Below are 26,767 nucleotides of genomic sequence, written 5' to 3' on the forward strand. Positions count from 1 at the left end.
ATTTGGAAAACATCTTTGCTTCTTTGAGGAGAGAGGCAAGCACAAGCTCCATAGGCACTTTCATTGTCAGACTTCTAAATTTGCCAGCATTGTAAACTGAAAAATTCTGGGGAGAGAAAAAGTGAAGTTACTGATCTTGTATTTTCCATGTTGTTCATAATGACTGGTATGCCCTGACACTGCTAGATACATATTAGATGACATCAGTAATGCACCTTGGGTCTGTTGTATTTGTTCCTCTGCCTTGTAGCATGGCTGTGAACATGAATGATCACCGGTATTTGTGGTAGCACTATACAGTTTACAAAGGGCTATTACAGATCTCATTTGGTCAATGACTTCAGGAGGCTGTAGGGCACGGTGATTAAAAGCCTGATTTTGGAGTCTCCCACTTCCAGACTGCCTGACTTGATGGGACTTATTTTCTCTTCGGTAAATGGAGAATGATAAATTGATCAATTGGTTGGGAACATTAAATGTAATAATGTGTAGGAAGTGCTTAGAATATGCCTGGCACATGAAAAACACTAACTTTAATATTGTTATGAAAGATCCTACAGGTTTTTTGATAACTGTCAGGTGTTACTAAACTCTCATTTGTAGACATTAAAGTCTGAAGTAATGCCAGAATAGATGTAATACCATAATTTCCATCTTGTATCTAGTTAAATCCTCTCCCTTTCCCAGCTTTGATTTGACCCACTCTTGGAAACTGGCAGTAAGAAAAAAGATCTGTTCCGTTTCTTTAGTCCCATTGTTCCATCTGCTGTCCATTAGCCCTGCTACTTCTGGCTCCTCTGGGAGGTGGGGCAGGAAGAGGTGGGTACAGCATCCAAGGGGTGTCGTTTGCTTCATGCTGTCTCGGTGCCCTGACTGTGGCCGGGCTCCAGTGCTCGCTTGCTGGCCCACGGGGCACTTCTGTGGTTCCTTTGGAAAAGCACCCGGGGGAGTGGCCATGCACCATTTTTGGTGCCCCCAAAATGAGGCACCAAAAGAATAGGGATTCTTTCTGTTATAGTCACCACAACCTAACAGGTAAGGTTCTTGGACGGAGTCTTTTCAAGGAAGCATTAGCCTTCGTTGGCATCCACTGGGCTCATGGAGAAAGCACCAGATACCTACCCAGACAAACCCTGGATACATGGCTTTTTCTTTGCTCTGTGGCCGCAGGTAGCCCTTCCCAGCTTCTTGCCTCATCTTTCCAGTCCACAGTAGGTACCAGCCCTGTCCTGTGTCCTCAGCTCTAGCATGCCTGTGTGCAGCTCTCCAGGTGGTTCTGTGCAGGGCCCTTGGCTTCAAGTGGTGTGTGCTGGGGCAGGGGAATGCACAGCCCTCTGCCTATGCGTCCCTGCTCAGTCTCTTCCTGCACTCCTATCATGTGAGAAGTGAAGGTGCAGGATGCATTACAGGTTGCAGAGCTGGTTTGCGGCGCCTTCTAGCAATGTGCACAAGGTCTTACACCTCTCCTTAGAGCAGTGCGGTCCCATGCAAATACAGTGCAAACCACACATCTAACTTAGGTTTTCTGTTAGCCACATTAAATATGTAATAAGAAACATAAAATTAATTAATGATATATTTTATCTAGTCCAAAGTATTGTCATATCAACATGTGACCAATATAAAAAATTACTAATGTGATATTTTATGAAAAGTCATGCTGCATCTTTGATAGCTGGTGTGTATTTTGCACTCCCACCGCTCTTCTAAGCAGTGAGGTCTCAGCACTGAGAGTTGTGCTGGGACCTGTAGGGAGCATGCCCACCAGTGTGTGGACAGCCAGGACTCCAATGCAGGTCTTCTGACAGCAAACTCAAAAAACTCAAGTTTCTGTTGGGTTGTTCCTGCCCCACCATGCTGCTCAAACAGAAATTGCTGTGCTGCGTTTGTGGAGACCTCAGTGTCTGAAGGGACGTTTTTGGGTAAGGAGGTGGCTGTAGACATTTGTGTGAGTCATTAGAGGATCTGGGGTAGCACTGAAGTCCTGAAGCGTGGGAGATAGTCAGAGTGGTACTGAAGGCAGCCCCGTGCCTCACTGAGAGTGCGTGCAGGAAGAATGGCAACTGTGGGCAGTGGCGTCTTCGAGCCTGGTGCTGGCCCTCCGCCGGCCCTGGCCTGCACAGGAGCCACTGGGTGAAGCTCTGCCCCCAGTGCCAGTACTTCCACAGGTCACACTGCTCGCCGGTTTTACCTTCCACTGCTAAAAAGGAACAAGAAACTACTTAGTGGTAGCATTTTTTTAAAAAGGCAGTACTCTTAGAAGGAATCTGTGCCAGGCCTGAGGTCATGGTCTTCTATCAAAGTCCAGGTTAGGGCAGGTGGCTGTGCTATTTGCACTTGGAACTTTAAAAACGGGAAAGCTCACATATAACAAAGAACTCCAAATCTGATTGTTAAAGTAATACCTTGTTTTTTGTAGAAAAGAGCAAACAAAACTCAAAACATCCTAGCTGGAAAGGCTGCTGCTAACATTTGGTGTACCTCTCTCTTGCTTTTCCCACATGGGTGTACACGTGTGGGTGCACATATATACAGCCGCCTTGTAGCGATCATGTGGAATACAGAGGCCTCTGCGTTGTTTCTCATACAGTATTCTATTATGACCCATCCTTTGCCATTGGCAGTCTGCAAAAGAATAATTTTAACAGCCAAATAATACTTGATTATATTCTATTGAATGTTAAATTCTCTTGGGGATTTGAAGTGGCATGGAATCTGAAAAGGACTGAGTACTGGAAGGGCGTGAACAGAACCGGCTGCTTTCCCAGACCTGCCTCTTCCTCTTTGTATGACCTTGGTCACTCTGTCATTGACTGAAATTCCTTTGTCTGAATTTCTAAGTCTACAAAATGAGAAAAATATCATCCATCTTATAGAGCCTGGGGGAGACTTAATGGACATGTCCTGGGTTAATTGCCCAGCACAGAGCCAGCACATAGTAAATGCACAGTAAATGTTCATGACTATTCATCTTCCCCCTCCCTAGGCTTTTCAGATTCTTTGCCATCAGTCAGTTCTCAGGTGCCTGCACATTTTTCTGGAAAGCATAGTGCCCTCTAAGGTGCCTGTGTGTTTTAAAGCTCACATCTTACGATTGCTTTGTAGGGACTCTCTGGGGGCACTTTCTTGCCAAGCCACCCCAGTTTCAGTGCTCTGCATGCAGAGCAGCTGTCAGTGACACATGGTACAGAGCAGGAGAAATGGGGCTTCTCCAGAGTGGAAGAGTGGATTGCACTGCTCTAGTTCATCACTCATGGTAGAAGACCCCCCCAGGGACAGGAACGGAGAACCAGGCAACAAGCTGGGTCTACGCACGGGTAACTGGCTGGGGAGCCACAGTTTGCTTTCCTCCATTGCCTACTGCTGTTTCTGTTGTTGGTTTAGCAGTGTGACTGCAGGGAGAAAAGGGTCATTCCTGTGAATTTTTTTTTTGCTCTGAGACTCTGCCTCTCAGTGCTGGGCTTTCTCTCCCTTTCTTTCTTCTCTCCAGTCACTTGCTTTAGCTGCTGACCTAGCTTTCATCAGGCAAGTACAAATTTTGCAATTTGGCTTCCATTGTTTTGACAATGGATGTGATTTGTCTATGGCAGCATCACATTATATCCCTATTTACGGCAGCTCCCTAATCCGGAGGTCGGGTTGAGGAGGAGGAGGCTTGCCAACCGTCTTCTGACCCAGAAACCACTCCTCGTTTCTATAGCAAATACCTCCCCCCCACCATCTCTTCCTATCTTGGGAGACAGGGCAGAAAGGTCTGTTGGGTTCATAAGCTGAGGGGTGTCATTTGTGTCATTAAACTTTATGGGAAGGTGCCCCCATATTGCATGGCTCTGTGCAATCTGGAATCTGGGCCTCTGTTGATATTTTGTTTGTATATGATAAATAATTATGTTGGATTGTTAAGCGATAGTTATTGTTGGCTTTTAAAAATAAGATTGGAGAAGACAGAAATTGGTTTCAAGTCACAATGACATTTAAATCCTTGAAGTGGGTTGAGTTGGGTAGATGCATCCTCCTCACCCTGCTTTATTCCATGGTGCACACAATGTTAGTAATTGCTACAGTGTGGGATAGTGATCTCATTTAGCAAACATTTATTGACCACCTGCTATGTCAGGCAATGTGCTAGGGACCAAGCAGACAGAATATACCAGACATGCCCATAGCCCTGAACAAGCTCACATTTATTGGAGGCAGGAAGACATCAATTATTACAGTAAGATTTGTAGTAAGTGCCAGGGGGGTGATATCAACCAAGTGAACTGGACACCAGTGTCTGCTAGAGTACTCCAGAAGCCTTCCAGACATTTCTGTGTTAGGGAAGATGTTAAAGCTGATGAGAAGGTTACCAGCTGGAGCAAGTGGGCAGCCATGTTGGCAGAGAGCACTGTGCCATCGAGGCAAGAGGGGAAAGTGCCAGGCTTTCAGGGAACTGCGGTCTGTTATGACTGGAGCTTGGGTGACTTGAAGCGAGATGGAGGTGCTGGAGGAGGCAAAGGGCAGTTCTAAAGGATCTTTTAGGGGTCAAAGCCCCAAGTCAGGCACATTCTGTGGACACTTATAAACTATTTTGTTTTCATGTAAAAATAATTTCTTAAATGTTACCACATTATGATGCTGAGCCAACTTATATTCTAGAAGAAAGCAATAGGCAGGATCTCCTGTTAACTACTTCTCTGTTTGAATTTTAATTAACTAGATCACTGAAGCCCTCGCAACAGTGTTGCAGTCTTGCTCGTGTCTCACCCTTCTAGATCAGTGCAGTGCTCACTGCAAGGTTCAATCAAACAGCCTTTATGGCCACTGGCACCTCTGCTGTTAGCTGCTTCAGTCTCTGGATGTTCTGGTCCTGGGAGATTAGGAAAATCAACCCTCCAGGGTGAATGCATCTCAATATTAATAAATAGAAAAATAAAGCCTTCACCTCTGCCCGTTTGAGCCCCTGAGAAGCATAAGAGTAGATTCTAGAAGCCTGCTCTCTTTAGGTACCAAATCCTTAATTGGGGGCTAATGCCATCATTTCTCAGCTCCTTAGATGCTTATGTACGGCAAATTCAAGAGATCTGGAGTATGAAAAAAAGACCCTCTGTAAGTGACTTCCATTTCTATTTACACTTCCATAGCTCTAGCTTTGCATCAGGTACTACTCTTAGCAGTTTGCACATATTAACTTCTTTAATCCTCTTAACCCTTTGAAGTAAGTACTGTCATAACTTTCACTTACCAGTGTGGGAACTGATGGATTGACTTGCTCGAGTTCATACAGCCAGTACGCGGCATAGCCATATTTTGAACCAGAGTTGCCTGGTTCCAAGAATCCATGCTTCCATCTCCATCTGTTGAAGCTATATGGTTACCCAGAACCAAAACCCCCACTTCCTTCAGAAATGGCTGCTGTGCAGTAATTGGTTCCTGGAATATTCCTCCTCCTTTGAATGAGTTTGACCCGAGTTGATCCCTCGGGTAGCATGTTCATTGCATGATACCTCGGGTAGCATGTCCCTCTCTTCCTTCCTTCCCAGACTGACCCCTTGGAGCAGAAAAACCCACTTCACTTCTAGCCTCACCATCTTGCTCTGCCATTCAATTCCTGTGACTCTGAATCCCAAGGGATTGATTAATTCATGAATAAATGTCCAGCTCCAAGGGCAGCTGATGCTCTTCCATCCTGGTAGCCAGGGTGATGTCCTTCTACCATGCAGAAGGGAGAACTTCCAGCAAACAAGGGTCACTCGGGGCAGCCCCCTGTGTCCAGAGCAGTGGAGGACCATGGCCTTGCTGGTCACTCTAAGCTCTTGATTCTAGGGCCATTAATGCAGTGTCCTCCCTACTTCTCTCCAGTCTTCACCATCACAGCAAAGTCTAACCCATACTTAACACCATTTCTTTTTTTTTTTTTAATCAGAAAAAGAAATTCCAGTCATCATCATTTTTCTGTGCAAGGTCTTTAAAGAGCAAACAGATATTCAGAGCCCATACATATTTTCTTCTCTAAGTGGTATTTATTTAAATGCAGATATCCTGGTTTCCCATGTAGAGTTGCAAGCAATACCTTTCAATTTAAATGTTAATGCAAGTGTAAACTTCAAAATCACAGGTTTTTTCCGTGAGGGAGAACTGCTTTTTCTGGTTCTGTTGAATGGCTCTCCTTGACTTTCTTCTTCCACCCTCTCATTACCAGCCCCCTTCTGCCCACTGCTTTCTACTGAGCTGAACTAAATTCTTTCTCTAAAAAGTTTAGAATGCACCTCTGTCATTTCAGAAATTAGAATGTTGAATGTTAGGGCCATAGAATACAGATAATGGACTCAAACCCGACGTGATTCATGAGAAGATTTCTCTTTGTCTCAGACTTCGCCTGCAGAGTCCAGCTCAGCATTCGGGTTCTTTCCAAGGGGATTATTCTTGGGCTACCTGTGCCTAATATTTTCCCGAAGTTTCAGACAGGTGAGTTAGGTTCCATTTCTTTTTTTTCTTCTTTTCCTCTTTTCTCTTTTTCCTTTTCTAAAAAGGCAGGACGAGATGGGAAAAGAAGTACAAGCTATGTAAGTTCCTGAGTGCAGAGGACTGCTATGCACACAGTGAGCAGTCACAGAGAATAAAAATGGCCCTTTCTTAATCCTGAAGGGAAAAGTGACCGCGTAGGGGAGCCAAGATGGGCAGGAATGGGCGTCTGCCTGGGGGTCATTCCACAGGCAGGTGGCCCTTGGGATACACGCAAGGCCAAACAAAGAGCGCAAAGATTTCAGGACAATGGAGATAATATCTGTTACCTTTGAATGTGAATATGGCAAATACAATTACCTTCCCGAAGAGACCTCATGGACCCAATTTTGTGTGTGAATGTGACATCTGAATTCATTTCCTTTATTTTCTCTTCCTTCATTTCCTCATTAATTACTTTTATCCTGTTATACTGTGTGCATTTTGTAAGCCACCTTACATCTTTTTTTTTTTTGGAACATAATAGGACTGTTAATTTATAAATTAGAATTGATTTTATAATATAAATTTCAGTGATTTTTATTCTGTTATTTTAAGGTATTATTTTTGATAATATAGGTAGTTCTTTTCAATAGTATCCTGTTCTTATTTCATGGAGGCAAAATACGTGTCTTCTTTCATCTCCCTGGAGATATTAACAATAGTAATAGTAATAATAGCTTTGAGTTATTATTTCTTCTCCCAGCAGTTTGTTCAGGTTCTCTCTCTGCGGAGAGCTGACAGTGCCGCGTTGTCTGGTTGGGCCCTGAAGAGCGGCCCGGAAGCTCTGAGCAGCTGGGTGGGCTTGTCAGTGGGGGGCTTCCAGAGTGACTGGAGGGGCTGTGAGGGGGCACCCCCGGCACAACGTGTCTGGGTCTTTCTCCTGAGCGGGTCAGCACTAGAAAGATCTCTCCAGCTCCAGCTGCCAGGCAGCTTCTGGAGTAGAAGGGGACCAGGGTCTCAAGATTCAACATTCCACTTGGCAATAGCTACCTAATGGCTCTGTGTGCAATGACTCTTCTGTGCTGCCAGCCAGCCCTCACCTGAGCTTGTCAACCCGCAGCCTAAGTACCCCCACACCAGGGGTGTGGAATGGCTGAGGAGATATAGGGATCCAGTTCCATGTCAAGCCACCTCCACCAAATCCTTGTTTTATGTCCTGTCCCCATCCCCGTCCCATGCCCCCACACCATAGCCCCCAACCCCGCTTACTTCCTGATCCGGAGGAAGCTGCTGGCAGAGTTCCTGGGCCTTCCGGGCATTCAGCAGGTGCAGTCTGGCTTCCCTGCTGCGGGCCTTGGGTCTGGCTCAGGGCTGCAAAGTCACGTGCACTGTGCACCCTCTTTACAGTCTCCAGTCTTTTGTTGCTACTGCCATCATCTCCCTTCCTATTTTTCCCATCCTTGTGGATTTCTGTCTTTAAAAAAAAGCTACCTATACTTCTGACTTTATTTGGGAGGAAGAAATACTGGATACACGTTTCAGTCCGCCATGACTACCCAGTAGGCCTTTAATCACATCATTTATTCTCCCGCATGACTCAGCAGCCCAACTCACTCTTCTTTCACTTCACCGGGTTGGCACTGTTTGTCAAATATTTAACATCTTTGGCCCTTGCTTTCCTAATGTGTAGAAACAGGAGTATTTCTTATCCTACCCACTTTAAAAGTTTTTGCGGCAGCTGCCCTGAATTGCCACAGTTCTAAGGGAAAAAAAAACAAATTATACGTGCACAGCTCTGGCAGAATCATGCTCACACAGTGATGGTGGAAATTGTCCTGGGTCAGTGAATAGCCTCGCGCCTGACCTCTGGTTTGCATCCTCCTTTCCTGATAAACAAGGTAGTATGTCCCTCAGCTTGTGTTGACAAAGTGCCCTGGGCTGGGTTAGAAGGCCACAGTCCTCCGGGACCTGAGAGACACGTGACTATTATCTGTAACTTTTGGAGGGGGAATTGTTCCCTCCATTTCCCTGCCTTCCTGCCTTTTTCTCTGTTTTCTCCCAAGTAAAACCCTTTGCATTCCTCCCGTAACACTGATAGCACTCCCTCTTTTTCTGATTTGCGGTCCTTTCCTCCTGCCCAGCCCCCTTTCCCATCCCTGGCCCAGTGGACCCACCTTGTGTGACACATTATCCACTTAATACCCCCAGGCAGTGCCCCTGTTCCCATGGGTCTGCAGAGCCTGGAGACCCATGGGGCCTTCCGTGAGCAAGGCCAAGCAGAGCAGGGAGGGGCTCTATGGCTTCAGCAGGCTGTCCATCTCCAGTGCGGTCAGGGAACCCAGATTTCCCCTAGAAACCCTCCGTGCACTGAAAAAGGGAACCTGAGGTCTCACAGGGGCATAGGAGAGAAATTTCATGACTTACTTAAGGGGATAAAAGCCTCCTTTAAAATGAAAATTCCCTGAATACCCTGGCCTCTCTTTCCCCCCTCCCACCACCTCCTCTTGGTCCTTGACTGCATTGAGGAGTGTGGACGAAGCATCAATAGCAAAAAGTACACCATTTCCAGGAATCTGTCCAAATGGACTCACATGTCAAGAGGGGACCCTTCCCCACCGAGGGGGCAGCTCAGGCCTGTCTCACCCGAGAGCCTGCGGTGGCGGTGGAGAAAGGGGTGAGACTGGTGGCTGCGCAGAAGGCTTTGTGGGGAGATGGGGGCCGGAGGACCAGAGGCAGGTGAATAAGTGGTGGCAGCCCAAGTGGCAGGAACGTTCCTTCCCTTATTTGCAGCTGGCTGCAGATGACTGAGTGGAAAGCAAGGGGCCAGCAGGAAGCCTGGCCCGTTGGCTGTGCTCACGTGGCACACTCACTCCTGTGACACATTTGGCGATCTGAGCGGTCTGTAAGGTGCAGCGTGACAAGTAGGCGTCCTTGGCAGGTCACAATAATGATAATGCATGCAACTCTAGCTTGCCTGGGGCCGGCATCCCAGGTCGCGGGTGGGGGAGGAGGCTCGTAGAACAAGGGGCAGGAACCTATGGGTGGGTGGGTCTGTGGATCTCTGCCCCACTGACAGGGTCCTGTCCTGCTTCCTGTCCAGGGGGAGGGGGCCAGGAGTTCTCAAGCCAGACTGCTAGGATCTGACATGGCTCCCAGCGGGGGAATGGAGTGAGGGAGAGGAATCGAGGGGGGGGCTGTCCTAGTAAGGTTTGTGCATCTGGAGTCTCCCCACAGAGACCCGTGGGGCCTCTGTTCCTCGGAGATGAGAAGAGGGTGTCCTTGTTTGCATGGAATGTGATGGAGCTCGCCGTCAGGCACCCTCTCCCTCCTTCCCCTCCTTTGAGAGAAGGAAATGTCCATGGGGTCCTCCAGGCTGCTCCGCAATCCCCCGCAGGGCCAGAGGCCTGGGAAAATAACCTTGCTCCTCTTTGGCGCCCCATTGGCAGGGCCTGGGCTGGGGCTGGCGGGTAGGCTCAGCTGTGAATGGGTGGGCTTCACACAGGTGGCAGAGGTGGGCTGCGGGTGGGTGGGTGGAAGGAGTCCACACCGCTGGTGAGGTGTTTCCCAGGAAGAAGAAGGGAGGCTGGATGCCAGGGAAGGGGTGTGTGGCGGGTGGGGTGGGGGTGCACCAGAGGGCAGTCGGGGGAGCTGGGGGGAAGCTGAGCGAGCACGGTGCTGAGCGAGGCTGCCTGGGATGTGGCAGCAGTCATGCCCTCTCCCTCCCCCTACGGGACAGCCCTCCTCTGCTCCCACTCCGGGCTTCGCCTGGCAGGGTCAGTGTGGCATGGAGCAGGGAAAGCTGGGCGGGCCCTGAGTCCAGGGGTTGAGGGGGCTGCTCAGAGGCTCCGTCTGAGAGCAGGAAGGGCTGCAAACCCACATGCAAAAACAGCTGAGCCCCAGGGAGGCCACCTGGAGGGGAAGGAACAGGACATGCCAGCAGCTGTGTCCTCACCGTGGCCCTCCAGGGAGATCAGCTGGTTCTGAGAGGTGCATGATGCTGGGTTGGGGCCCGGGAGCCCTGCAGATCCAGGGTTAGTGCCCTGTCCCAGCCCTCACGAGCTGCACAGCCTTCAGCAGGCCACTCCGTCTGGAGCAAAGGAGGCCAGTGAGAACTGACACCTGTGGTGGGGACCACCTCTCTCTCTGCTCAGGAACCAGGCTATCCCGGCATGTTTCTGTGCATGAAAATAGTCACCATCCGGAGCAGTGTTCTCCGCAAAGGAAGCTCAGTTGTGCAGCCTGTCTGTGAAGGTCAGGCTACCTTCCTGCTCTTGTGGTGCCTGCCCTCTCCCCCGTGGCCCAGGGCGGGGTGTACCCTGACCCTGAATTCCAGGCTCTGACGCTAACTGGTGCCCACCTGCTTCCCCACAGACCTGCGCCGGATGACGGCTGGCTTCATGGGCATGGCAGTGGCCATCATCCTCTTCGGCTGGATCATCGGTGTGCTGGGCTGCTGCTGGGACCGAGGCCTTATGCAGTACGTGGCCGGGCTTCTCTTCCTCATGGGAGGTAAGGCTGCAGGTGTGGGGGCTAGGGGAAAGGCCCTGGTGACTGGGGTTCTGGGAGAATGGCTAGGGGACACTTGTTTATTCATTCATCAAACATTTTTGAGTTCTCCTTAGCCACTCACCACTGTGCCAGCTGATGGGGATGTAAGTAAGGTTAATAAGGCATGGCCCTTATTCTTGGGGTCTGACTGCCTGGTCTGGGAGAGGCTGTGGGGACTATGACATGGACAGAGGTATCAGCCCGGTGTGAGCAAGAGCCCAGGAAATACTCAGGCATTTTATACACATACTAGACTGTGGGGTGGGAAGGAGGTGCTCCCTGGAAAGTTTCCCCTTCAAAAGCCTATCCTTAGCCTTGACTTAGGTCTTAATGCTGCTCACACTGTAAAGGTGGTAGGCCAGGCTACACCTTCTCTCACGCCTGCCTTCCTTACTCTCTGGTGCTGTCATGGCTGTAGAACTAATCTGGTGTCCTTATGAAGGGAGCAGAGATTGAGAACTATATAGCTGCATGGGAATAGGTTCCAGGCCCTGGGAATATATATGTTCCTCTCTTCTCTCTGAAGAGCTAACAGGTGCTTCTTAATCTCCTGGTCGGAGTCTCTGTCCAAATCTGAAGCTGACATTGGGTGACCCGCCGCAGTCTACTCCTCAGAGGGAAGTGGAGTGATGGATTGTGTGGAGCTAGGTAGAAGGGAAGTAGGCTTGGGCACAGGGAGTAGAGACATTTATGGGAAGAAAGGAAAGCGGGTCCTGCAAGTAGAAACAACTGTCAAACCTAACGCACCCCATATACATGCCCAGTGCAGGTCCCTTTTGTGAACGCCTGACTGCGGGTCCTGAGCAGAGGTAGGGGGTTGGAGTGGGTGAGGCAGGGAAGGGGTGGCTTCCCTCCAGGTGCAGAGATCTCTGGGGCTAGTGAGCTCTGGGCTGGAAGAGGAACGGCAGGGGCCTGGAGGTCTGCACTTCTTCTTCTGATGCTCCGCCATTCTGGGCCAGACAGGTCGGGGCTTCCTGGGGAGCCCCAGGCCTACCAAACTCTGGGCCCTCAGAATCAGGTGTCCCAGCCAGAGCTGCCTGCCCCTGTGTCCCCCCTGCGGGTACGGCAGAGGCTAGGGAAGTGCTGGCCACTGGTGGCTCTCTCCCATAGTCCCCACACCCTGCCTTCAGGTCTCCCACAGAAGCAGAGGCCACACCACCATCCCACCTAACATTGCCATGCCTTTGTGTCCTCAGTAAAACAAGGGGTCAGACCCAGCCTATGATTTCCATCCTCTGTTTTAGCTGCTCTGGAATCCTTTTTGTTTCCACCTTCTGATCAAAATCTTCCATGGACCCCGAAATATAAAAAGATAAAAGTGTTGTGGCTCTGTTTGTAGTGCATGTTCTCCCTAAGACTCCTCTGGTTTTACAAAGATGAGCCCCAGTAAGATGGGGCTTTTCTAAGGCTCTAGAGAGGCCTCCCAGGAACCTGGGAGAAGCTGAGCAAACAGGCCGCGGGCAGAGCAGGATTCCAGCGTGTGCTGGGAGCCGACACCCCTTCACCTCCACCTCTCTTGTGGAGCTCGCAGGCTCTCCTCTCTCCTCGCTCGCCAGGCCAGGCCCCTGCTCACCTCCCTTTCAGCTCTGACAGCTGCCTTTGGGCTGCTTCAGTCAGCTTCAGACAAAGAGAGAATGTGATTGGCCCATTTATCCTTTCCGGCCAGGCCACACACCACCAGCCAGACAGTAGAGGGCCAGGACTGAGTGGCAGTGTCTGGGCCGACGGCTGTGACTGGGGTGGGGTCACCCGGACACATCCTGCCCACCCGAGACCCCGGGGGGGACCTCCCCCTGAAAGGGGTGTGGGGCAGACAGTGAGGCAGGAGGGAACCTGGAGCCTTGCCCCACAACCAAGATGAGGGCTCTGGGGAAGGCAGTCTGAAAATCCTTGGGTTGATTAGGAATCGGAGGCCCCTCCCTCGAGGGTACCTGTCTGAGGGCTTTGCTTCTCTTCTGCCCAGGTAGCAGTTCTCAGTCACCACACATTCCAGTAGCCTGGAGAGTTTTTAAAAAACACTGATGCGGGGAACTCACCCCAGGCCACCCAGGCAGAACTTCTGGGGGTGAGCCGAGTACACGCAGTGAGAGCTGCTGGAGTGAATGAGCTCCAGAGTCCCAAAGTGGCAAGGTTCTGGGGATGACCCGGGTGGCCAACACTGCTCGTGATTTGCTCCCTTTCTTCCCTTCCCTCTCCCACTTCCTGTGACTCTCTTTCAAAGCCCCATGCAGCCCGGGATGGGCAGGTGCTTTCACAGGGCTCCACTTATTACTGTGGAGACCTCTCCAAGCGCTGGTCACTGAGGGGTCTAGCTAAATCTGCTTTCTAGGACATGCACTTTAGTTTTTCATGATAAAATGTTAGCATCGGGCAGAGTTTTGGGAAAGATGCTATACTTTGAGCTATTTCTTGCTGCTGGGGGTTGGAGAGAACCTATCCCCTCCACTGTGGAGCTTTGCTACCTGTGTCCATAGGTAGGGTGATACCCTCCCTGAAGGGGCTGGGAAGGAAGTGGTGTTCACACACCTCATGGGTTCCATCAGGCCAGGCCCGTGAAGGAAGGGAAGGACAGAACCACTAAGGCTGATCCCTTGAATGGTGGCCTTTTGGGGAAGACAAAGCTCCAAACGGTGGGCAGACACTCTCCCTCGTCAGGTTAGGGCCCTTTCCAGTGTCCTTTCTGGGGCTTCAGGAGCAGAGGCTGTAGCTCCCCATCCCTGCTCAGCAGAGAGCACAACGGAGAGGCTGAGGTGTGGCCCCTGAAATGGTACCTTGACCTACAGGACGGTGTGTCAGAAGGAGATGTGCAAGCACCGGCTCCTCCCAGCACCTGACCAGTGCCTGCTCTCTAGCAGGTAACCTGGGGCTGGCCCCACGGCTCAGCTTCCTGTGACAGCCACCTCGTGAACATGTCAACCAGTCAGGCCCTCAGACTACCGATATTTATGGCCAAAGGGGACAGAAAGGCCCTATGACCTTGGCTCTCACCCAGATGGGCGTTTCGGGCGTTAGGAACTGAGCACAGCCTGGGGCCCGGGGGAGCAGCTTGGGCTCTGAGTGGGAGCCCACCAGCGGCAGGGCTCTGGCGCTGGGCTGGCGAGGGTGGGGGGAGCGGGTGGAAGAGGAGGGGTCAGCAAGAATGAAAAAGGTTGGCGTCTAAAGGGTCTAAAGATGGAGTTGCAGTTGACTTCAGAGGAAACCTCCTGGGCCAAAATAAAAATGGAAGAATTCTGTTAGCAACTCTTATCTGCAGAGTGAAGGACGGTGGTCTACACTGGGCACAACTCCATTCCAGATTTAACTGTTTTCCAGGTTAAGGAGAGAGTGCCCTTTACCTTGTGAAATAACTAGCAACAAATTGTTTCATTAACACTCTGTGCGGAGGAGGCAATTAAGTAGCGCAGCTTGGCTGGCCCAGGAGGCTCTGGGGGTGGGGGTGGGATCCAGTCTCCCCTTTGGCAGGGCCTCCAGGGAAGAAGCTGGCCCCGACTGGCACCACACCATTCGGGTGCCAGAAGTTGCCAGGCACAAGTGTCTTGAATCATCAGTGGTATTCAGAAGCCAGGAACAAGATGGCACAGGGGAAGACGCGTGGCGATGGAGCGTGTGACTGCTACAGTTCCTTGTGATTCATTCTCCGGGTGAACCTCAGAGCCACCCCATGGACACGGATCTCGAAGATGAGCGGGCGCATCCAGCCCCTGCCCCCCATCAGCGCCCCTCACACATCCCCCTGCACTCCTGGGAGACACGCATCGCCTCTCTGTCCCCACCCGGGGCTGAAGCCCCCTGCGCTGTGTCTGGGCCGATGCCGGGCCCCCTTAGGCTCCTCTGGGCTGTGGCAGTTTCTCGGCCTCCCTTGTTGGTAATGACCTCACCAGTTTTGAGGAATGCTGGCCGTGCATGTTGTATGCCCTCCTCCGGAAGCTTGTCTGCTCCTTTTCTCTTGATGAGACTGGGTTGTGGGGTCTGAGGAAGGAAGATCCCAGGAACAGAGTACCATTTCCACCGCATCCTTTCAGGCTACCTCTTACGACCGTGACTTATGACCGTTGAAGTTGCCCCTGATCACCTGACTGAAGTAGCGTGTGTCAGGTTTCTGCGCTGTGAGGTTTCTCTTTTCCCTGCTTCCCAACTGTCCTTTCAGGAAGGAAGTCACTTCGAGATTTCTCTCTCCTTCCCAATTTATTAATTTATTCAATCATTTATTTGTATCAGTGTAGACTTAGGGATATTTATTTTTCACTCTGGGTTATAATCAAATACTGTATTCATTGTTCCAGTTCATCCATTTGGGCCATTGGGAGCTCTTTCAGTTGGCCCCTGGGCCCCTTGGACAGACTCCTAATCAGTGTGGGATTCGCTCTTTTTGGTGGTGGTGGTTTGGTTTTGGTTTTTTGAGCACTTCCTTACTTTCTGGCACTACAGGGTGCTCCAGGCTCATCTTATATATTTCCTGCACCAAACCTAGAATGAGCCATTGCTTCAAGAAGCCCTGCTTCCTTTTATTGGAAAATGGTATTAGAAACCAAGATCTGGGCACTAGGTGTCTGCAGTGTTTTTAGAATTCTGTATTACTCAGCACCTCTCTCCCCGACTTAGATATAAACTCTATGAGCCCCAGAACCTTGTCTGCCTTGTTCTCTAAGGCGTTCCCTGTGTTGCAAACAGTGTCTGCACTCTCAAATGTCTGTTGACCGCACACATTGCAAAAGCGAATTATGTACAACAGAGAGAGAGAGTGGTTTATGTCGACTGAGCAACAGTCGTCCAAGAAAGTACGCCCTTCTGTTTCTGGTCTGCTCTTCTCCCTTTCCCTGGGGTTCCTTATCTTCTTTCTGTCTTTCCTGGAACGGTCATAGGGTCTGTGCACTCTGGCATGAAAGGTCTCAAATTCCCTTTGGAAGTAGAGTATGAATTATACATGAATTCATGAAGAATTGTCTGTCTTTCGTTTGGACTCAGAATGTTAGAAATGGAAGGGACCTTAGAGAACATGTGGTCTGATGTCCTCGTGTTTCCAGATAAGAGTAGTTATGTCAGTTAGGCCACCCAACTGGTGAGTGGCACCACTGGAACCAGAGCCCAGCCTGAGACACCAGCCTGGATCCTGTTGAAGATCCACATGATACCCTGCGCCACACACGTCTTGCTACATTAGCATGGCTCCGATTCTGGGCTTTTCAGCACATTCCCAGAAGCTCAGTCCATTCCCTTTTTTTTCCTCCCCTCTCAAAGCACAAAGGGGCATATGGAGGGGATCACAGCCAGAATCGAGGGCACAGGTGGTAATGGGAAAAGGAAATCATTAAAGTCCTCTTCCTAGCACCTGTGATCAGTGTGGCCTTTTCTACCTTTCCCATCAGTCATGGGGAGCGAAGAGAATGCCCTGAAGAAGCTCAGCCTGTCGAGTTTGAGTGATTGCAGTGATTTGCAAACCCAGTGTCTCTGCCCCACACCACACTCGCCAGAGAGCAGTTCGGCTGTGCGGAGTCCCCCAGATGCCTCTCTTCTGAGAGACAAAGACCTTGGTAAAGGCCCAGCCACTCTGAAAACTTAGAGCCAAAAGTGAAAAGTCCAAGACTGTAGGTGTCGTGCCTGGAGAACTATCTCTTTGAGGCAGTAAAGTCATTTTAGGGACTCCTGTGAAGTAGAACAATATCCGAGTCTCCCGGCCACTGGTCCTTGCCCCAGCGCTGCTTAGAAACATGTTCTAATGTTGTGTTTCTATAAGCCCATGGCTCGATGACTCTGAGTTATTACCTCGTGACTCATAGGTAAGAGAAGGGAGATCATCTAAATTCAGCAGGGAGAGAATGTAAGCCGGTGACCTACCCTGATGCAAAGCTTATAAAAACCCCAAGAAATGGTAGCCGTTCCTATTATATGTACATTCTAATAGGCCAAGAAGTGTCAACTATGTATGACCAAACAAGGCTGTAAAACCCACCTAATTACCCTGCTAGACTTCATTATAGTTTCATGTGAGATTTCACTAGAACATCACACCTCCTCTTGATGTTTTTGTCTTAAAACCTTTCCCTCGAAATCCTAAGCAGAGGTCTACCAACTACTTCGTACCCTGGAACATGTCCTGACTTTGGAAAGTACTTACTTGAATACTTGTCAGTATTTGATAATTACATTCAAAACAAAGACATTTGGGGGAGGGGGTGCATTGTCAGGAAGATTAGGAAATAACATGCTCACTTACCTAATACAGAACAAGTGTCCGGGATCCATCACTCCTGCAACCCAGGCAGTAGGAGGGCTTCATTTTCACCTTAAGAGTTGGCACAGACCCCAGAGAACTGCACTATTGCCACCCAGTGGGACCTGCCTCCATTACAGATCTGCGCTTTGGAGCAGGATGGGAAGCAGCATTGGCCCCGTACGCCCAGGTCTGGTCAGTGGAACCGTGTCAGAATGCCCCACAACCTGCCCAGCAGGTGCTCAGCAAAGCTACAGTGCTGCGTGTCACCCAGAGCAGGGGGTGCTTTGTCACTGAACTCCCGGGGGAAATGCTCAAATGCTCATGCAGAGTACACCCTGGAAGGAGACGGAGAGGAAGGCGGTGGTGAGGGCATCCAGCATGGCTCTCCGGGAAGAGCCAGCCCCTGTCTCTTGGGTGTCCCCAGTGATGCTTGCCCATGAGCTGCCTTCCATTCCCCACAAGCTAACTAGGGGGTGAACAAGGATTAAACTCCTTGTTCAGGAAGTAAATCATCCAAGTAAAAGGGGGAATTACCGTTTTTATCATGAAGAACTAGTCCAGGACCAGAGGAGCCTTGGACCAGCCGTGTGACATTGGGAAAGTTGTGTGATTGCCTTCAAGCATCACTTCAATTTTCTCATCTGTAAGAAGGGCTAAGAATAGGATCTACCTGAGGCATAGTTGTGAGAATTATAGAGTTAATTCATGTGAGGAACTTGGGACAATGCTCGGCATTGTTCTCAATAAATTCTGAGATATTATTATTTTAGTTACAGTTTTTTCAACAACCATCTTCAGGGACACTCTGCTCTGAGCAGCTCTGTCCCATCGCCAGCAACACCGCTCACAAATGCCGTGGGATGAAGATGACATTGCTTAAGCCCGTAATGTCTGTCTGGCTAGTCACCACCCTACTCATTCATTCCACTCAGTAAATTAATACTAATTGCCTGTTGTGTGCCAGACAGTGCTGGAGCACTTGGGCTAGAGTGGGAACAGGATAAAGTCCTCATGGAGCTTACTTGCTATTGGAAAGTCAGACGAAAAGAAAATACCGTAAGCATGTGATACAGTGTCGGGTATTGGGAACTATAGAGAAAAACTAAGCTGGAAGGGAGATGCAGAGCGATGGGGGTGTCGCTGTAGATGAGGGCAAGTGGGTGGGCGTGGAGGCTTGAATGAGGGGTGTATTAAGCTATACGAAGATTTGGGGCAGGATCAGCCCTTGCAAAAACAACAGATGCAGGGACCTGGGGTGGGAATGAGCCTATCGGGTGAAGACGCTGAGCAAGAGGATGATGGTGACAAGAGCAGAGTGAGATGGAGATGTGCCCACAGGCGGGCAGGTCACACAGGGCCTTGGAGGCCAGGGCACGGGTTTGATTGATTGAGAGGGTGTCATGTCTCATTCTGCCCTGCTCTGTCTGTATTTCACAAATTGTCCTGGGGTGCTCCACGGGGAAGTCACTTGATATTGTGTGACTTTTATCTGTGGTCTAGCTCCTTCTGAGCTTTTTCAATGTGCCACACCCAGTTACAGTGGGTGGGGCATGGTATCTATGCCTGGGGTGGCCAGGGCAGGGGAACTGTTACACACACCCTGAAAGTGGGTGTGTAACATCACCGCACACTCAGGAGCCTGGCTCCCTTCCAACCAGGACCAGCTACATGATTCGTGGGGCCCAGTGCAAAATGCAAACCTGGGACCCCCTTGTTCAAACATTATTAAGTATTTCAGGCTGGCCACAGCAGAGCGCTAAACCAAGCACACAACTGTGCGCGTCCCATGCCCGTGATGCCAGCCCTGCCTCCACCACGGTTCCACTCTCCAGCTCCCCCATCCCAAGGACGTGGCGGCCTTTTGCTGCAGGGGATCCCAGAGATGTTGAGAAGTCAGATCTTAATTCTACTTGTAGTTCCTCTTTTCCCTAACTCAGGCCAGGTCTGCTGTGCTTAAATCAACCCCTAGTCTTTGATGACTGAATGATCACACAGAATGTGTGTTCCCCTTTCCTTAGATCAAAAGCTGGCTCCCCAGGCATTGCCAGTACAACCTACTGATAAGACTAAGCTAAGTTTATGGTTTACTGCGATAACGGAGAACAGCGCCTCGCTGAACTGGCAGGGTCCCTGAGGGGAGGTAAGGTCAGCATTGATTGCCAGCTGCAAGTTTGGTATAAGGCCTTCATTTCAATGGTGTAGATTAGGTGAGAATACTGGCCACGTCCAGGCTTGGTGGGAGCAGCAGGATCGAAAACAAAGCACACACACTGTCTGCGATGCTTTAATAAAAGAATTGATGGATCTTTTGGGAAATTCCTGTAATAAACAATCAAACCACTTGCTTGGGCAGGACAGACCTGAAAGTGTAAAGGAGACAAAGGTAGGTTCCTGTAGACAGAAAGGCGTGGTTTAGGTTCAGAGCCCAGGCTGAATGGTGGGTAGACTGGGGTCCCGCTCAGGATGAATGGCCTCTCCACAGCCTGGTGACTTCCTGGCTGGCCTGGCCCCACCAACACAGACATGCTCAGATGCGTCTGAATCACTGAGTGAACGTGGTCCGCACTCAGGCTGGGGCTCTGACATGCTATGGTCCCCTCCCGTCATGGTACCAAGGCCCTGTCTTTCCTGACTCTGCTGCATGCTGTGAGGCCCCTGGCCTCCAGACCATGGATATCAGCGAGAGTGGGATGGGGAAGGGCGGGCAGGAGAAGAGAGAGAAGGGAGGTGGAAGACCATCTCCACTGTGGAGCAGTTGTTGAGAAAGAACCGGTTTCTCCAGCAGGCTTTTCAGTGGAAACAGAAAGACCCAGAATGTGGTGGTTACTCCACAGTGCTTCATTGCCATGGAAACTCAGGAAACTCCTAAAGCATCTTCAAAAGCTCCCTTCCCTGTCGCTCTTCTAGGATGGTCTTACAGCGGTGTGCAAGCTTCAGAGAAAGGGAACTTGTCAGGCAAGCCTCTGGCCCTTGAAACGAGCCCTAAATCAAAGGGATATACCCATTCCTGAAGTAAATGGAGAGACCCCTTCTCTTGGGCTGAAAAGCTGTTCAGGGGAAACAATTAAGAGGGAGGAGCAGGTGTAAGTGAGGAAGAATTTCCTCCTGTCCTGGAGGTTTGGGGATGTGTGAGAAGTGACATCAGAAATAGCTAGACCTCAGGAAGGGGGGAGGGAATTTCTGACCTAGAGAGGCATCTTGTCACCCAACTACTGGGATGACTGAGATGTACTACATGTGGAATTAAGTCTGAGTACCAGGCACCCAGGAAAACTGGCCCAGGCCAGGCCTAGGGCCCCCAAGCTAAGCTGAGAGGCCTCTCCAGCAGGCATGTTGGAGTGTGCACATAGCAGGTAGGGTCGCGGCCCCCTCCCGGTGCCAGAGATCTTACGTGGAGAACTGCCCCAGATCAGAGAGCCAGGGAGCAGGGCCAGGCAGCCCCCACACTGTGCAGTCAGGCCCACCTTTGAACCCAGGGCAGCATCCCTGCATCTTACTGTGATGATGTCCCTGTGGATGGGAGCGAGGAGGGCCGGACAGTCCTGAACAATAGCTGTCTGCCCTGTGCAGGGGGCTGGTGATGGCCTTGAAGGTCTTGTGGGTGCCACTGTTGGAATGAGTCTGGGGAGGTCTTAAAGCACTGCACTGGAGAGAGTTTATGAAGATGGCCCTGGAGGTGTAGGAATTTTGCTCTAGTGGACATACCTTTTCATCCTAACAGACCTTGGGCTTTGAGACTGCTGGGTAATGGCATACATTTTATCCCCAGGCATAAAATAATTGGAGAATGAAGGCCCCTGTAAACTGCTCTACCTCTCTGACACTCTGGAAGTCTCCTGATTTCCAGAAATACACTCTCCTGTTACCAGATATGTCTCCTACCATGTGTCTTGATTTGGGGTTTGGAAAATACACTTACCCTGCCTAGAGAAGCCACCAAAAGCTTAAGAGCTGTGGCTATGAATGGACAAGGTGAGCCCACCCCCTCTGTAATGAACCGTTAGTACCTGCTTGATGCTTGTTATTCATTAAATAAACAAGCAGTTGTTAAGCACCTGCTAAGTACCAGGTACTGTGGAGGATAAAATAAAACTCATCCCTGCCTTGGAGCTGCTGCTAATCTTAGAGAAGAGTCAGACTCCTAACCACTTAGTGTGATAAATTAGCTGTTTTCCTTTAATGACTGACACCTTTAAAATGCAAAATATTAAAGACAAGCGAATTCTGTAGCTGTGTTTTCAGGAGTAAAGAGGACAAGGACATCCTCAGTCTGCTGTCTGCCTTTCTTTGGGGAAGGAGGTGCCCCCGCCCAAATAGGGTGGAAAAGGGGTCAATTATGGGTGGCACTTCTTACCTCACAGAGCTCTAGAGGCAGGGTGAGGTCTCCTGTGGCCTTCAAGCCCCTTAGGAGGCAGGGGGGGCAGGAAGGGGTTTCATTTGGGGGCATGTGGGCTGGATCAGTGGTACATGCTATTTGCATGTTATTTCCTTGCATCTTCCCAGCGGCCCTTGAGGTCATCATTACCACCCTAATTTTGTAGATAATTGACTGGACTCAGAAAGCCAAGGAACAAGGTTAGAGTCACGCAGTAAGGAAATGGTAGAGCCTTTATCTAAGGTCTTCAGACTGACCTCCACTCTTTCCTTTCTGTGCCGGGACCCGAGGGAGAAAAGAAATGGATACATGGCGAGGCCCCCTGGGATAGGAAGTAGCCTGAGGATGTCCCCAGGAGGGCAGGCAGGGCCTTCCCTGCAAGCATTCATGCACTTGTTTATATCCATAACCTGGAGGGGTCTCCTATACCTCCGCCAGCAAGAGCCAGGTAGATGCTCTCTTGGTGTGGGGCAGGCAGAGAAGCCACCAAGGGAAGCACTTCCACCACCACACTTATACCAGCGGTAGGTCCGATGTGATGAAGGTCAGCTCTGGGGTCAGGTCTGAATCAAAGTGTGCTAACCTCACACACGTGAATCCTCCATATGTCTCAGTTCCACCATCTGTAAAATAGTGCCTGCCTACACGGTGGTTGTGAGAGTTAAGTAGGATGTGTAACCTGCTTAGACCGTGCCTGGCACATACTGTGCACTTGCTATGTTGTTGTTCGTGTGCACTCGCTTATCACCGGCTCTTACCTTGTTTGCAGTTTCTAGCTCTTCCTCAGAGAGTTTAAGTACCTTGCCCAAGGTCACATAGCTCCTCAACTAAGGATTCCAGTTCAAATCTATTTGACTGTGAAGCCTGGGTTTTTAATTGTCATGCAGCACCATCTCCCAAATATGTTGACATGTTTCTGAATCTCCAGCAGCTCATTATGTGATAGGGAAGAGACGACCCCACACAGACCTCTCACGGTAGGAGACAAAGGGCATTGTTCTTGGGCTGCAGAAAAGATGAGGCTGATTCTGTTCAAAGGCTATTGGTAGAGGAATAGGGAGATGAACCTCTTTGGCTGAGGGCCTTATCTTTTCATATGCTCTGAGACAAAAGACAAAGCTTAGGGCTCACGTAGCAAAAAGAGTGATCCTTACTTATTACTTCTGTAACTCTGCCACCCACCCACTTTGTCTCCTGAAGTCTGGTTTCTGTTTCACCATGTCACAGAAGGTGCTTTCTTGGAGACCTGCTTACTCCTGGCTGCTCTGCCTGCTTCCTGTCCTTGAACCTGCTCTTCCTGACCTCCCTGGCATTTACCTACCTAGACAGGAACTGTCATCTCTTGTCTGCCATGACAACACACTCCTGATGTTTCCTTTTCTCTGTGCCCTTTCTGTTTTCTCTTTGTTTTATGTATAATGGGTTCTTCGATGCTTTTTTCTTTTTCCCTATAAACATGTCCCCTTGTCAACAATATCTACTCTCACAGTGATAATGGTCTCTGCCCAGGTGGGTCTGGAACCTGTGTATGGAATCATCTTTTCTGAGCTCCAGACTCATGTTTTTAATTGTTCACCAGACATCTCCAGCCTCAGGAACCTCAGACATGCCTTGAACTAAACTTGTCCTTTCTCCACATACATTATGCATATGCTTAATGCCTCTTGCAAGTGCATATGCCTCTTACACTAAGTACCTGGCTTAGCGTAGGTGACTGACAAATGTCAGTTTCATCCCTTCCCTTCCCCCAATGAGTTTCTTTTTGTGACATCCTCAGCACATCAGCCTGTCAGTCACCTCTGTGTGATCTTCCACTTTTCTAGTCCCCTAGCAACTTTCCATCAGTTGTCAACATTTGTCAGTATTTCCTTAACATTCTCTGTGGCCCCGCGGTTGTTCCCACACCCTGCGTGCATTGGGGTCTTCGTGCTAGCGTGGTAGTTTGGCAGTCACTCTGCCCTTCGTGGAAGTGTCTGACCCACCACTTAGTTGCCAACCTCTGAGCCTCTGTTTTCTCATCTGTAAAACTGAAATAGTACTGCCTACCCGGTAGGGTTTTTGTGCAGATAAAATGAGATGACAGTAAAAGCATCTAGCAGAGGATAAACATTCCATAAATGTTCATTTCCCTATTTTCCACTAAATTCAACCTTATACCATACTGTCTTTCTAAAATTCACTTTTCTGATGAGAAGTAATCTGTGGTTCACTGTTATTTATAGAATAAAGACCAGTATCCCCAGCTTAGACTTTACTGTGGCCCCAGTCTTATCCCAGGCTCACTTGCTGCCACACGTCCCGTGCTCCCCTCTGGGCCTCTTGCCATTGCCTGCCTCCATGCTCCCGTCTCTGCCGGTTGAAGCTGTGTGTTCCTTCCAGGCTCCACTTACATTCTAATTTAATTTTACATTAAATTAAACATTACATAAGCATCTTCCAGAAACATTTTTGAATCAGCTTTACTAAAACCAGACTCCTCCTCTCAACTCAGACATCACTTTGTACCATTTTGATGGCACTTATCTCATTGTAAATATCTTGGAGAGCAGAAATCTAGTGCATTTCCTATCTTCCTTCAGGGTTAAAACCTCCATGGTGGCAAGGGCCCCTTTGCTGGCTACTCTGGTTATCATTTTGCTCTTCTTTATTTTAAACCTTAATATGGTTTTTGGTAACTGTGACTTATTGGACTTGGGTCCTTTTCTGCTGAAACAAAAAAATTAAAGTCAGTACCGTCTTCCCCCAACAGTCTTTCAAGTATTTGGAGACAGCTCTGTTGTGCTTCTTAATTATCTGCCTTACAAACCCAAGTTCAACTCCCTAAACAGTTATTTGAGTGCTTACTGTATGTTCGGCATTGGGTTAGCACACAAGGCATGCAGGATGCCTTAAAGCCACCCAGACAAGTGGTAAAGGCAGAGTGAGTGGTGCCATGACAGTGGAGTCTGTGGGTGGACTGAGAAAGGGAGCCTCTCTCTGCTGGGGCATCTGGAACAGCCCTCAGGGGAGTTAGTGATGGAGGCTGAAGGAAGGGTCAAGTCACTTGCCCTGTCCTTACCGTGCTTACCCTCAAAGGGCTTTTAATGCTCATTGATCAACTGAAACTGCTCCTAGACTTAGAGTTGGCCACTTTTCAGAAGCAGTATGCCAAGTCTTTATTTATTCATTCTGGTTTAGGATTTCACATGCCATTAATACAGTTCCATTTTTATACATCTCTATGTAATTAAACTCTATTGTGAATGAGGCAAAAAAAATCCCTTTTATCTGAAAAAACAAAAAGCTTCAGCAGCTTTATGTGAAGGTAAAGTGCAAGGCTAGTATGATGTTCGACCCCCGGTGTTGGCCCTGGGTGGGAAGGAACGCCAGTCGCTGTGTCGTCCCACTGCCTCTCTAACAAAACCAGGGAATCTCTCCTTGAAGATTCCACTGCACTCCCAGGCTACAATTTATTTAAAATCTACTCAGTACTTTCAGACTAGTTCCACTGAAATCACATTCCCCAGAAACCTCTGGTCAGAGCTTTTTATGGTCTTTGAGTTTGGGTGGCTGAGGGCAAGTTGGGCCATCTCTCCCTAGGTCAGCATGCCCACCAGGGCCCCTAAAGTAGGAAACTTCTTTCTTAGCAGGACACTTCACCTTTCAAGGCTAACTTCCCAGGGGAGAAGACGGGACTGACTTCCCTGACTGGTGAGGTTGGGAGAGGAGGCTGAGCCTGTAGGGCCTCGCACCATCTGGGTCCTCTGCCCTGGCCTGTTCCTTCACACGGGCAGCATTCCTGGATCAAGGCCCAAGGCCCAGGCTGGCATCAGGAGGCCAGTTTGAAGCCATTTTCCTTTCTGTCTCTGGCCCACCAGAGTGAGTCAGCACTTCCAGGGAAGTGTGTGTGCTCCATAAAGCTGAATGTTCCCTGAGGCCAATCATCCTTGAATGTCAGGCTGGGGGAAAGAATAGGTGCACTGGATGGTGGCCAGGGGTTAAGCTAGCTAGTTGCCAGCTAGCTTTATCAGTAATAAAGCTGATGTTTTCTGCCCCATCTCCCTCCTTTCTGTGTCTCTCCCTAGAGCTAAAATTCAGGAAACGAAGCCAAGTGAGTAATTACCAGTCCCCAAATCTCCAAGAGAAAAGAGGGGCTAAAAGGGTGGCTAGGTAGGGACCCATTCACAAGCCCGCAAGAGCTGGTGTTGAGAGGCTGAGGTCCGTCGTGAGCTCCTCTTCTGACCACGAGCTTACTCTGTCCACTGGGTTCAGTTTCTGGCCGATCGGGAAACTACTAAGAGTCTGATGGAAAGAGAGTTAATGCTGTGATCTTGATTCATTTCTTTTCTTGACCTTTCCATCTTTCCCCTCATTGAAGAATCATTTTCCTCCCCAGGGACTTGCCCTTCGAGTGACGCCGATGAGGGGTGAAGTTGCATATGGTTTGTGACTGGTTTTCCTAGTTCTCCGAAGAAGTCATCCCTGAGGCATGAGTACCAGAGGGGTACCCAGAACCTCGTCAGGGCCACATTGATAATGATAGGTCCTCTTTTCCCAATCACATCTAGTTGATAAATCTTAGTTAAGCCCCACTGTGTATAAGGCCCTATTGGGGAAGAAAAGGACTTCTCTGCTCGCATCGCTTACAGTCCGTCTCCAGAATCAATATGCATGCTCCAGAAATGAGAAACAGTGTAACAGGTGGTGAAAGCACAGATTTGAATCCTGGCTCCCATACTTACTAGCTGTGTGACCTTGAGCAATATGCCCAACGTCTCAGTGCCTCACTTTCTTCCTCTAAACCTCATAAAGTTGCTCTGAGGATTAAAACTGCTAACATTTGTAAAGCACCTGCAACAATGCCTGTCACATTATAAATACAGTAGTGGATGCTTCAACAACATGGGTATGGACCTCATGGGTCCACTTATAAGCAAATTTTTTTTTCAATAAGTAATTGAAAAAATTTTTTGGAGATTTGTAACAATCTGAAAAACAACTTTCTTTTCTCTAGCTTACTTTATTGTAGAATTAAGTATATAATACATATACAGAGTATGTGTTAATTGACTGTTTATGTTATCAGTAAGGCTTCTAGTCAACAGTAGGCTATTAGTAGTCAAGTTTTAAGGGAGTCAAAAGTTATATGCAGATTCTCAACTGTGTGGAGGGTCAACACTCCTAACTCCCAGACTGTTCAAGGGCCAAGTGTATTACTTATCAGT

At 49.3% G+C, this 26,767-nt stretch overlaps 1 protein-coding gene across 1 annotated transcript in view; it reads left to right on the plus strand.

Annotated features, from left to right (window-relative positions):
* The window catches only part of TMEM178B (transmembrane protein 178B), a 339,668-nt gene that overhangs the window by 293,286 nt on the left and 19,615 nt on the right, over positions 1 to 26,767 (plus strand). The window contains exon 3 of the mRNA XM_036926213.2: positions 10,798 to 10,935. Within this exon, the coding sequence (XP_036782108.1) occupies positions 10,798 to 10,935 (138 nt within the window). The remainder of the gene's footprint in view (positions 1 to 10,797; positions 10,936 to 26,767) is intronic.

Source organism: Manis pentadactyla, chromosome 7, assembly GCF_030020395.1.
Source record: "Manis pentadactyla isolate mManPen7 chromosome 7, mManPen7.hap1, whole genome shotgun sequence".
NCBI classification, from domain to species: domain Eukaryota; kingdom Metazoa; phylum Chordata; class Mammalia; order Pholidota; family Manidae; genus Manis; species Manis pentadactyla.